The sequence below is a fragment of the Antennarius striatus genome, chromosome 15 (assembly GCF_040054535.1).
Source record: "Antennarius striatus isolate MH-2024 chromosome 15, ASM4005453v1, whole genome shotgun sequence".
NCBI lineage: Eukaryota > Metazoa > Chordata > Actinopteri > Lophiiformes > Antennariidae > Antennarius > Antennarius striatus.
The window spans coordinates 5,824,411-5,838,296 of NC_090790.1; the positions used below are offsets into that span (position 1 = coordinate 5,824,411).

Consider the following 13,886-nt stretch of genomic DNA (forward strand, 5'->3'; position numbering starts at 1 on the left):
TCACTCGCTCTCCTGCACACCGACAAACAAGCAGTGACCCTTCTGGCCGAAGCAAGAACCTGTTGGCCATCAAAACCTTCTTTTTTTTTTCTCCTCTCACCTAGACCACCTGGCTCTCTTACTCAGCCCTCACCCCCTGCCTCACTCCAATCGGACTCGGAGACAAGAGAGAGGAGGGGAGGGCAGGTCTAATTCAAAAAAAAAAAAAAAATGCAGGGTCTTGCTCTGCTCTCTGCCCTGCACCAGGAGACAGAATGTGAAAGAGCTGCCAGACATCACACAGAAGCACCTTTAAAAATACATGTATACCACTCCTCATCATTTATTGATGTCCTCTCCTCCCTTTATGTTCATGACGTGAGAGGCATCCCTGTGGCGCTGGTCAGTGACCCCCAGGGTCCACTGTGGTGTCCAAGAAACTGCCTGTTCCCTTTAATTTAGCCTGCTTTCAAATGAGAGCAGACCATAGGCTCCTCCACATGAATGCATGCAGGCGTTTGCTTATAAATAGTAACCGCTGCTCGGTTTAGAAACTCTTGTTTTAAGAAGAAACTGCTGTTTCTGTCGCTCAGAGAATCAACCAGCTTCTGAGATTCTGACCTCGGGTGTTTAATAGGATTAAAATGTATTTTGAAGAAGCTAACTATCATTTCCATCTTTCAGGATCCACATAACCTTTTGGTTTGTCGAAATATAAAAACCACATAAATGACAATTAAGGTGAAGTGACGAAATGTGACGACGCACGTGTTTATTGTATCTGTACATCAAACAGTCTGTGACTCCCCTCTCTTTGTTTTTGCTCTATTTGTGTGTTGGAATAATTTTGCATTTTCATCCTGATAGCCGCTAGAAAAAAATATTTTTAAAAAAAGAAGGTTTTTAACGACTGTCCTCGCCGTTTCCTTCAACGTCTTTGTCTTTGTTTGGAAGTCATGTTCAGATCAGTGTCAGGTTTACTCATTGCTTGAGGTTGTCTGGTCCCAGAGGCGTTTCCACCACTGGCTGGGGCGGGGTGGGGTGAAATGGTGGGGGTGAGGGCCTCAGGGTTTTTATAGAGGTTTTTTTTTTTTTTTTTTTTTTGCCATGTCGTCTGGAAGTAGTAGCTGCTGTGAACACAGCGTGGCAAACGGCGAAGCCTGTCGTAACACCACAAAGTATTGATTGAATAATCTCTGTGTCATCTGATAGCGATGTGGCTTACACCGGCCCCCTGCTGCAGCAGCTTTCATTACCCCCCGGGAATAAAGCGATGCCGGGTGTGGTGAGAGAAAAATCAGTTCATTTGTAAATAAATGAGCTTCGTTCATGTTTTTCTTTCTGTGTTCAGACCACTTCACACGTGTTTAGGACTATTTATTCCCACTCGATCACTTTGCTCTCATTCAAAGCCATTTATGGACTTTATAAATGATTAAGTCTTCACTGTTTGGGAGTAGATCCCAATTTTTTCCAGAGCAGATTATCAAACTTTCTCAAACTGACATGCGTCTTTAGAATAAACTTTGGATTTTGAGTCACCTTCTAAAAGTCTTGTATATTTTGTTCTCTGTTTTGGTATTAATATGGTTACAATGGGTTTTTTTTAAAATCCAGATGGGTTCTAGTATTATTTGAATTGATACCTTAAAAGGCATTTTAGATATGAGCTATAACTATATTCTTCTAAAAGAACTGCAGTAGATTATTGTTCCAAAGGTCTGTTGAAATAAATCATATTGGCACCAAAACTGACTTCATGCATGTTAAACTGTAGCCTAGAATAATGCTCATGAGCACCAAATGTAGTAAAAACTAATTTATAGACATTATGTGTGGGTCTTAGCCTCCATCACTGATGGTGCCCTGAATATCAAATGTTCAGTGTGTCGGATCAAGGAGCAGAAATGGAAGATAGCGTTCCTAATTATGGTTTTATTGGGGCGTGACTACCTGAAAAAATAGTTTTCACCCCATCAGATGATGCTTCAAGACAGTTAGAGATGCAATTTTATGTTTGTTGCTGGTGTTTTTTTTATATCTATCATAATTAAAAATGATAATTTAGACTATTTGGTGAAGTTTGTAGCTAAAGTACTGCCTGCATTGAGGAAGAGGTCATGTTTTCCATTTTTTCCACATCACCTGAATGTAATGTTTGTTAGTTCAGATGTTTGCTAAGCTTACATTACAGTTCATCATTAAAGGGTCATTGACACAACTTTAGAGGGGATTTGGCCTTTTGCACCCATTTTTAGCCATAAACAGACAGAGCAACAACAAAAACGATGGTCATCACCCAGTTTTGTGCGTGCTGCACAAATCCACCGAGTTTATTAGTGCTTTTCAGGCAAAATGGAGCTTTGCTGCATCATTACTGAGATCAGCGGATCGTTTGTGTTCTTCTTGTATCAGAAAAGGCTTGTGTGCAGTCACACAGTGTTGTTATGTGGTGCTGATTTTAAAAAGTGACTTCCCTTGCATGCCTGCTGCAGCATTTTCAGCTTTTTTTTTTTTTTTTTTTTCAGATCCGTGAAGAAAAATTGCTTTCCCCTTAGTTGTGGGATGAAAAAAAAGAGATTTTTCAAAAAGGAAACAAAAACTTGAACACTTTTTTTTTTTTTTGCAGAACTGAATATCTTGACCTTTAGATACAGTTATATCAGCTGATTACATGACATAATGTGGCTGGGATAAGGCCCATGAGTATAACGCCATCTTTGACAAAGCTCAATAATGACAGCATTTTTTAAAAAACTCTCCTCAAAGCATGGAACCGTTTCTCCTGTTCATCTTATTGATGACACATATTTGACATTTTTGGTCCACTTGAGTGGATTAACTCAGAACCCTCATATTTACTGATTTACATCAGCCATTGGGACGTTCACTGCCTTTCCTAGTCCAGTACAAATGACAGAATGGTTTAAAGTGTGTGTGTGTGTGTGTGTGTGTGTGTGTGTGTGTGTGTGTGTGTGTGTGTGTGTGTGTGTGTGTGTGTGTGTGTGTGTGTGTGTGTGTGTGTGTGTGTGTGTGTGTGTCTGTGCAGCAGCAGCGCTTTCTCCCCTGCATCTATCCCCCCTTCTGTCTCTCTCCTCTCCTCCTGTCTCCCTCCTTAACCCCCCCCCTCCCTTCTTATACAAGTGGAAATCTTTCATTATTTGCTGAGATTGGGATGTCAATCCCCGCAACCCTGACCCAAGTTTGTAGTCCCCCCCCCCCCCCCCCCCCAATCATATTGGGGAAATGATTAGTGAGGTTATCTCCTCTCCGCTCTGAGAGGCTTTTATTCGTCCTCACAGACCCCCGTACCTCCAGGCAAGGAGCGGATCTGTGACCAGAGGGCCTGCTGCTCTCCTTTCACTCCTCCTCTTGCACTCGCTGATACTTCATCATGTACTTTAGCTCTCTAAATGTCTCTGTTCATTGCTGAGTCAGATTCATTTCCACCCCAAGCTCTCTCTCTCTCTCTACTTCTAACTTCCAGCTACATGAGCTGAAGAAATGTTGGTTATCTGAGATGAATAAAACCAAAAAGGTATGATTTTAGATTTTAATATGAAGGATAAATAAAATGTATTTGTTAAAGTGATGAGTCTGTGCTAATGATTGCTTTAGCATGTCGTTCTAGATGCAGCAAACACAAACAAGCGCATCCAACTGCAGTCTTTATTTATACATTTTTACCACATAGACTGTCGCTGCTATTTTTACTCCACTGCTGTATTCTAAAAGCATGTCAGTATTTTCCCTTTCTAGATTCTGGTTAAAGGCTTCTTCTTCTTTCTTTTTTTTAAACGTTTTCTATGTTTCATAATGAACTGCTGAAGGCAGGATGGAGCTTTTGTGTTTGAATGTGAAGGAAATCTTAAACTTTCTTCCTCTTTTATTTTTTTTATTTTTTTTAAGAATCAAAGTCAAATTCTTGAAGAACAAGATGTTTAAAAGGCGTTTTTTTTCCCCCCCTCAATTTTGAAACGCTCCAGTTTCCATATGGTGCTTCAAAGGTTAATGCCCCCACTGCATGCAGGCCTCATATATTATATACTGTATATAAGCTATAGAGGCTGGGCATGTGGGAATAAATGGATGTAATTTCCTCTCTGACTAACAGCACATTAAATAGCTCATATAAAGACACAATTGGCTACCGAAACTGTAAAGTTAGTTCTTTTCGTTTATGGCTATTGTTGGGTAAAAACTGCAAATGGGCCATGTGTTTCTTGAACATTTTAATTGATCTATTTTTCATTTCTCCCCCGTGATTTTTTTTTTATTTTTTCCAACAAAAGGCTGGCGTTGGATTGAAACGATTTTAATGTAAGCTGCAGATTTGCCTCATTGGTCCACTGAAAGGAATAAAAAAGGAAATATAAAAGCGTTCACAGCACGAAGGCGATGCAAATTAGGCTTTGATTCACTTTTAATTTCATCAAAAGGTTGTTGTTGGGTTTTTGGTTGGTTTTTTTTTGGTTCTTTCTTTTGAATATTGTTATTAGTAGTAGTCCGTGGGATTAAGCACAGTCACTGATCCTCTGGGTCTAAACCTTTTTCTTTTCTTTTTTTTTCCTGTCGGGAGCTCAACGAGACTCCATCCGCACTTCATTAACCCTGAGCCGGGGACAATCCACATTAAGAGCCGGGGGGATTTACCACCAGCCTTTCACATGCAAAGAAAAAAGAAAAAAAATCTCCGAGTCATCCAACAAGACCCCCGAGAGGAGAGGAGGTGGTGGTGGTGGGGGGGGGGGGGGGGTCCTTTAATAATCAGCTGTTCACTTTGCAAGAATAGCGCGTTTTCGTCAAAAGAGGTCTTCGTTATCTAAATCGGTCACGGATCCTCATGATGGGACAATAATGACCTTTTTTTTTTGGCAAGTTGAGGTGGGGGGGGGGGGTGTATTTGATTTGTTCCTTTTCCTCTTTTCCTCTCTTCACTTTCCTTTCCCGCCCCACTTTATTTTTAATGCAATTTTACGCGTCATAAACGCGCCAGTCAGTCTGATATTACGGCGTGGTCAGCCACTAAGTGGAGTCCCTCAGAAAACAGGTGCCATGCGTGGATGACAGCAGGGGGGGTGGGGGGGTGGGGGGGGGGTGGCTATCAAACCCATTATCGACTTTCAATTAAAACCTATTAAAGTCTTTTGTCTAATCGTTAACATCCTACACGCCAAGTCTTGTCCGTCAGTCTGAACTCCTTTAACCCCCAATGGGCCACGGACGGATAACTTTGGTTCTGTTAGACCTGGAGGGGAGGGGGCAGGGGGGTGGTGGGGTTGGGTGAAATTTGTATGAAGAAGAGGCTGTGGAGCCGCTGACCAGCTGTCCCCACGCTGATCCCCGGTCTGCAGGCAGCTCCAGCCCGGTCACCAGCTGTTGGAGCTGTTTGGCACAGGAGCGCGCATCCAGCACCCTCCAGCAAGAGAAGGATGGAAACAATCAATTTCCAAATGGGATCATTTAAAGCACTTCAACAATTGCGCACATAACATTAATATTTCATCTCCCTGCATTGTTTATGGAAAACGAAGTGGAGTTGCTTTGCTGTTAATTTAGGAAAGTGGGAATGGTGAGAGGGGGGGGGGGGCAGTGTGTGTGTGAGTGGAGGGGGTGGTGGTGGTGGTAACAGGACAGGGGACTCATCTTGGACAGAACTCTTCCGCTTCGTTGGCCCTTCTCTAAGATAATATGTTTTATTTATATTTTTTAAATGTGTGCGTTTGCAATCAAAAATGTGTTCATGCAAAAAAAACACTAATAATTAAATCACTAACCTAATAACATGCTATTATTTCTTTAATTAAAATAAACTTATTTCTCTTTTGGGAAAAAAAAAGAAGGTGATCCACGGGGTGTTGGACTTCTTAAGGGTTTTTTTTTTTCACGCCTTCATTTCAACATTACACAAATTAAATCGACGTTAAACCAAAGCAGCGAAAGGAGAAGTCGTCAGACATGTTCAAATTCACTCCAACATGTTTCCTGTGGTAGAAAGACCCGCCAGCCCTTCAGATTCTGTTTATTTTCAGCTCCTTCAGAGGTGCGTCTGTTTAATTAAAGACGCGTCACCATCTCCAGCTCCAGCTCATCCACACTGACATGTGTTCTCCTAGAATAAACGCACTCATATTTTTTACAGTGGGGGAAAAAAAAACGAGGCCTCTGGGTTTTAATCTGAGATTTGAGTGTTTATATACAATAAAAACACACCAATTTTAAATGCATAACACGTAATCAATCGAGTTGATTTGCATCTTTTTTTTATTTACTAGGAAAGACACTTTTTTTCTTTTATAGAGTAATTTTGTGTTTTGTTTTGTTTTTTAAATATTAAATATATGTTAACAAATTGTCTATTTGCATCTTTTTGATGTATATCTTGCCTTTTTTTGTTGTCTTTCCATACAGGAGATAATATTTCATGGACAAAGCATGGCCACAAAGTGCAGCTACTTCCTACACCTGCATGAGATTTTTTTTTTAATTCAATTTTTTTTTTTTAGGTTGAATGTTTTTGATGAACCATCAGCCGCTGAGGCTTTAAATGGAGAAGAGTTGGGTGACAATAATCCACGTGTTGATTCCTCCTGACAGCCCCCGTGGATTCTCAGTCACACAGTCAAGCAGCCACCTGATTAAATGAAAGACTTTTATTTTTCCACATTTATAAAAGTAATTCTCTTTTACATCAAACGCCCCCTTTTTTTCTGTCCGTGTGTTGTTGTGGTATTTCACCCCCCCTCCTCCAAAAAAAAAAAAGAATTTCACCTAATGGGGCGGGGGATGGGGGGGTGGAGGGAGGGGGACTAAGAGGAACCAAAAAAAAAAAAAAAATCAAAGTAGCCTATAAAAAAAACGATCCAGGAAATATACGAGAACCACTCCACAAGTTTGATATCTGTAATATACATTTTCACCAAAGGAGATTAAACAATTATAAGATTATCACGGCTTCATATGAAAGAACTAAATGCACAACGTCTGTTCAAATACATCTAGAGCAAATCAACAGGCAGTTACACCTGGACCCCTGACCGAAAAATAAAAACAAGACTGAGGTGATTGCGTCCCCCCCCCCCCATTCCCCCTCTGCATGAATAAAAACTGCTTTTATAAAGTACTTGACATTTTACTCCGCTAAAACTCCAACTAAGAACAAGAAGAAGAAGAAAAAAAAAAGACTTTATATAGATTTATTTCTCTCTGTGGTCGTCCATCCTCATCTTGACATGTTTTTAATTTTAAAAAAAATTCTGATTCGTTCACCTGTACAGTGTCTGGTGGTTAATCTATTGTTCAACTGGATCGACATGATGTGGGGAAAAAAAAAGAGGAAGAAGTTTATTTTAAATCAGTCTCTGTCTAATAAAATGCAAAATATTCTTATTTACAAGTTAATGACTGCTGATCATCTTTTTTTTTTTTTTTTGTTCACATGAAAAGAAAAGTAAGGTACAAATTAAAAAAAACCAATAAAAAAAAACCCAAGTTGTTCCTTTGGATCCAAAAATGATATCCAAATGGTTCGTTTCTGCCTTTGCACCGATCCGCATAATAATAATAATAATAATAATAATAATAATAATAATAATAATAATAATAATAATAATAATAATAATAATAATAATAATAATAATAATGAGGTCAAGATGCCACCAACATCTGTTTCTTTTGTTTAGAGAAAACACTAAAACATGGATGAAATAAATATTTAGACGCTTCCATTATATTGAAAAATAAATAAATAATAAATAAAGCTCATGTCTCGACAGAAAAAAAAATAAAAAATCTTTTCACAGTTTCAGTCACAAACTGTCCGTCCTCAGGGTTCAGTCTAAACCGGCGCCACAGATCAGCTCTTTTTCTTCTTCTCTTATTTCTCATTCTTCATCATCTTCTTTGTTTTCATTTCTCCTCATGAGTTCAATTCTGGATATAAAAACAAAAAATATATAATAATAATTTTTTAAAAAAAAAGAAAGAAAAAAAAAAAGCATCAGCAGGTACCGGCTCATCGCTGCTGAGCCGGCCGAGGAAGCACGCCGGACATGGGGGGCAGAGGTGGTGGCGGAGGGGGCGGCTCACTTCCCCCCTGCAGGCCGTGGAGCAGGATCCGCGGGACCAGGGGTCTCTGCAGGGACGGCGGGGGCGCCGAGGGGCCCCTGTAGAGATAGAGGGCCGCTCCGGGGTCCAGGTTGGACACCAGGCTCTGCGGGTAGAAGTAGGGGGACGGGAACATCCTCTGCAGGGCGGAGTAGTTCCCGGCTTCCGCCAGCAGCTCCAGCCCCACGGCCGTCTGCCGCTTCCACTTGGTCCTGCAGAAAAATAGAGCGTGTTTAACCCCCCCGCATCTGTTTACCTGGGGTACAATTAGAAGTCATGCTTACATCTGTTTTTTTTTTTTTTTTTAAATCTCCAACCTGGTATTCACACCCTGTGACGTCTGATAGATTGCCAGGTGAATAATTCATAATAAAGATAATTGACTATATATAGTGGCTTGTGTGAATTATTGATATTGCACACATGCAAAGATGCATTATTCATACTCCAAAGTGTTGTGTTTTTATATTTGTTTGTGTCAGTTATCTGCCTGAGAGTCTGGAGCTCCATCCTGGAGAAGTTAATTCAACCGAAAACTGCAGGAAAACACGCTCCTTTTTTATTTATTTATTTATTTATTTATTTTTTGCGTTGACATCTCACTTTTTACGGTGCGTGGAGTTTTATTTATTTACAAGGGTGTTGACGCCTCGGGTTTGAAATGTGCAGTGTCATTGTGTGTGTGATTTTAAACGGATACAAGCCTTTAAAAAAGTCTAGCCAGCATGACAACGATGAAAAGAAGAAATATTCATCCGAAATTATTCTGATAAAGTCAATCAATATGAAAGTTTAAAAGCAAACCGTTCCAGCTCAATAAAAAACAATATTTGCCTTATTTTCACATATATGTTACCAAGGTTGCTGGATACATTTTCAGACTCTGGCATCAATAAATGAATTAATGGACAAAAAAAAAAAAAAGGAATATTAGTCATCTGTTCTATGACCTCCAGGATGAAACGTGAAATCGCTTCAGGGTGATAAAGAAAGGAAAACATGGCGTCCAATCTGAGCCAAGCAGAAGCCATGATTCCACTCCTCCATCCCCCCCCCCCCCCTCATAGAGCCATCAGAGTCTTTACCTCCGGTTCTGGTACCAGGTCTTGACCTGAGTGTCGGTGAGGTTGAGCGAGGCCGCCAGCTCCATGCGGTCCTGGACGCTCAGGTACTTCTGGCGCTCGAAGCTGCGCTCCAGCTGCGCCAGCTGGTGGTCGGTGAAGGCCGTCCGGGCCTTCCTGGGCTTCTTCAGCCGAACCTGAGGGCTGTCTCTGCTGCTGGAGATCTCCCTGTCCCCCTCCTCCTTCACTGCACGGACACGGCGACGAAAGAGACACAGGAGAAGGTGAGAACTGAGCCGAGGCCTCCATCAGGCACCAATAGGAGCGCAGAGTGGACGGACACTCTCCGACTGACGGAGACGTAAATAAAAATAATAAAAATAATAATAAAAAAAAAATCTGGATAAAAATGAGCAGCAGCGTAATTTAGTGTAAATAAATATTAGTAAAATAAATCTGACTTAAAGCTAATGAATTTTGTGAGGGTGACCTGAGGCTGTTTCTTAGATCAAGGATTATTTACAGGAAAAATTATTTTAAAAAATAACGTTAAATCAAAAAGAATGGTGAAAAGAACTCTTCAATAAATAATTGGCTGAGTGGCTTATTCATTAGCTAGATATATATAATATTAATAATACAAATAATAATATTAAAGTAATAATAATAGCCTTAAGAATACCTCTCTTTTAAAATACTTGATGAAGGCCCGTATTGGAAGAAAAGAGCATTTCATTAATTGTTAAATCTAATTTGATCAAGTATCAGGGTTTTTTTTTGTATGACAATTAATAACAGAAAATATTACTTTGATTGATTTGATCCTCAAATGAATTTAATTCTTCAATGTCAGATTGAAGGGGAATTTTTAAAGAAAGCGATGAAAAACGCTTCAAGCATTTATTGTCAAAAGTTTAAAAGAAAGTGTCAGACTTTTATAACCTGCTATAAAATATTTCTCGCATCGAGTGTGAGAACTCGGATCCAGAACAAGAAGCCTATGGGCTGTATATTTGATTTACTTTTTAAATTGTTATGAAAAGATGTTGGGATATTCGCGCTTCCAATCTGATATTTCTGCCTCAGCCTTTGTTCTTTTCTGAGGGGAGTCGTGTCAGGGCAAGACGTTCATAGACGCTCCGTACAGACGGTTCTCTTGGAATAAAAAAAAAAAAAGAAAAGAAAAGAAAGGAAAAGGGGTGAAGAGAGGGAGAGAGAGAGAGAAGCGAGAGATCTTGGTAGTTGAATAGTTGAGTCGTCTCAAGAAGAACAATAATCCGCCTAATTGAGCCACAAGGGAAGGACTAGCCTTTCAACCGGGACCGGAGAAACTTCACAGGACCGTGGAAATGAGTGGAAATCAAGAGCCGGGCGGGCCTAGCGCGGTTACAAATCTGATTAGCACCGGGGACAAATTGCATCAAATCCCTGATATATTATAGAAGGCGGCTTGGCGGAAATCAAAGCTACCGTACAGGAGCCCTGTGGGCCCCGCGGCTCCCCCAATCAATCAATCAGCGCGCAGACGCGCGTCTCCAGCCATGAGGTCTCTGCTGACGCACACGCGTACGCACGGAAAAGATTAGGTATAGACTGATGACGTGAGGTCCAATCAATCAATCAATAATAATAATAATAATAATAATAATAATAATAATAATAATAATAATAATAATAATAATAATAATAATAATAATAATAATAATAATAGTTTCTACATGTCGGATCTTTTAAATAGTGGGTTTATTTTCCTCGGAGCCTACAGCGGTCGTCGTCCTTCCAGGCACTGCTTCATTAAACTGTCAGTGGAGGTGACATGTCTGTTATGGCTGACATGATTGGAAACAGAGAGGCCCTTGATGGCATTTATCTGGAGGCGACCCTGTCATCTCTCCCACTCCTGCCTCCCTGACATCAACAGATGCTTTCTGGATGATTCCGCATACGCGGAAGCTTCAAACGCATCACGCCTTCACGATGCCTATCGTTGATTTTTTTTAAATGTGGTTACATATTCAAACACGCACATAATGAAGATGAGAAAAGATGAACATATCTGCCCGTTCGTCACGCAGGACTGATCTGTTAGTCCGGGGGGGTGGGGGTGATGGGGGGTGGGGTGACGCAGCAGCAGTAGATCAGTTAGATGTTTCCCTCACTGATGGCTTCAATTGACCAGGGTGCTAATCAAATAAAGTTTTTTTTTCATGTTAATAAAAGTCAGCTTCTCTTTCATTAAAAAAAAAAATTTTTTAAAAGAAAAACAAAAATGCCAACTCACCATGGAGGCCTGTTATTCTCGTTCAGTAGCCTAAATATGTATTATTACTTTGAATTTATTATTAATATTAATTAACAATAATTCTAATAAATAATCTGAAATTGCGCAAAAAAAAACAGCCCTCACACATTTATTTATTTTATCTCTACCTTATGATTTCTAAATTCCTAATTGTATTAAATGTGTGACAGCCTCGTATTTTACATTTCTTTCGTAAAAAAAAAAATATTCTGCCCAGATTCTGCCCCCCCCTCCCTGTGTGAACCGTTCAATATATTCAATATTTTTTTTACAAAAATTGCATTTTTAATTGTTTTTCCAAATCAATATAAATTTCTGGCACAGACAAAACACAACGGAGACCAGACAAGCTGGAAGTGAACAGCTAAAGTCAAAAAGAGCCAAAGAAAAAACGAATTATTTCCATCACTTCTATACAGCAGAGCTGCTCCTTCACTCCCTTTCCTCTCCTTACCTTTATATTCGCTGTCTGACGACGAGTTGCTGTGGATTTTCTCCATAAAGTCGTCCGCTATCTTGGAGGCCAGCCTCCCCGCCTCCTGAGTCGGCTGTCCATTGCTGGAGTAGGGCGCGCAGGCGGCCAGAGGCTTACAGTCCGCCAGAATGTCTCTGATGAGGAACGAGGAGGTCACGGTCCTCTGCTGGGACACCCCCGCGGATATCTGTGCGTGCTGGAGGTGCGGCGGCAGGCCGACGCCGTGACCTTGCCTCTGCGCTGCCTCGTCCGCGCACTCCCTCCTGGGCGACGGAGGCGACGAGCAGACGCTCTCCACGTCTGATCGCGGGCTAAACTCCAGGGGGGAGCGGCACTCCCCCACCAGGCTGTCCCCTTTGGACAGCGGACTCCCCGGCCTGTGGGACAACAGCGAGTCGATGCCAAAACTGGATCCGTTGGCGGACGCCTCCATTGTTTGTTAGTTTTTTGGTCGAGGCCTCCTTAAAATACCATTTGGTTTTTCAGGACAAGTTTTATTTTATAGGGGATGGAGCTGGGTCGTTAAAGTCCGACAGATGAGAAAGACCCCCCCCCCCTTTCCCTGCACCAAGACAAATGTTTTTTGGGGGTTTTTTTTGTGTGTGTGGATGCGCTACAAATACAGATCCGTTATTTCCAGCTCCGCTTTAAAAGAAAAAAACCCAAAAACAAAATATTTCCAGGCTAAGATGTGTTATAAGAATCGTCCATGCGTCCGATTTTTCTTGTCTTTGTCAAGTCTGAGAAGAAGAGTCCTCCTGAAATCGATGCAGAGTTGCGATCGATTCTTTTTTTTTTTTCTTTTTCTTTTTTTTCTCCTCCCTACAAACTCCTTCTGCTTTTGAGTTGTTGTTGAAAATTATCTCACCTCAAAACACGGACTAGACCCAGAAGCAATGTTTATTTCTTGGATACGTGAGGACATCAGCAGCAGCGGCGGCGCGCAGGTTGACTTTCAGCACCATGGAGAGGTTCAGGCGCGTTAAACCCGACGGAGGATCGGAGGAGGAAGACGCCGACGGCAGCTCGTCATCTGTCCGCGGAGACGCCACGAGAATACTGTTCGCATTATTTCAAGTGGACCCAACCAAAAAAATAAATAAATAAATAAATAAAAATAAACCTTGAAAGAACGCAAACAACAAAAATGACAATAAGAAGGGGGAAAGAGTCCGAGCGCTGCAGCAGCAGCAGCAGCAGGAGGAGGAAAAGGAAGGAGAGACTGATGAAGACGCGGCGCGATGATGCGCTGCGGCACACGCAGAGGAAGAGGAAGAGGTAAACTGGGTTAAATAGTCACAACTGGCGCGTAAAAGGACGAGATGTGATGGGGTGGGAGGGAATCCCAAAAAATTGAACTTGAGGAAAAAGTCAGGAGCTAGGTTTTTAAGAGCGCTTCGTCCACGTGAGTCCCCTGTGACAAGCCGTCATTGGCTGGAAGTGGACCTCCCTACACGCCCACTGACTCTGCCCCCCCACCCCCACCCCCGCGTCTCCCATTCTCTCCCCTTCTCTCTGGCTCATCCTCACTTTGATAAAAGAGACACTGAATTCATCAGGAGACTCAGATCCAACTGTTTACAGGCAATTTTCACACTGTTTGCTTTCATTACATCATTGATGAGGCTTATAATGGGGTTATTATGTGGAGCGGCTCTTCTCTTCTGCTCCACTCCCTCATCCTTCATTGGATTTGTTCCCCCCCCCCAACCTCCACAGGCTCCTCATATCCTCACAATTTTATCATTGCATTTTAGTTTTATTCATTTTTAATTGTTATTATGGCCTTAATATTAGCAGAGATTAAATGCCAAATGATTTAATTTTGCAAAAATTTCTTATGAAATTGTCAAATCGAATTATTGCTTCTTCTACTTTGATTTTTCTTGTGTGGTTATAAGATTTCAACATTTCCCCTCTTCACTTTAAGACCCACCTTTGTCCATTTATAGTCTTTAATACT

General features: G+C 41.2%; 1 protein-coding gene across 1 annotated transcript; it reads right to left on the minus strand.

The window, feature by feature from the left end:
- Positions 1 to 7,993: 7,993 nt before the first annotated feature.
- On the minus strand, positions 7,994 to 12,356 carry barhl1b (BarH-like homeobox 1b). Its single transcript, XM_068335375.1, has 3 exons — positions 11,903 to 12,356; positions 9,171 to 9,393; positions 7,994 to 8,297 (listed from the first exon to the last, which is right to left on the minus strand). Exons 1-3 carry the CDS (start codon positions 12,354 to 12,356, stop codon positions 7,994 to 7,996), a joined length of 981 nt encoding a protein of 326 aa, XP_068191476.1.
- Positions 12,357 to 13,886: the final 1,530 nt, after the last annotated feature.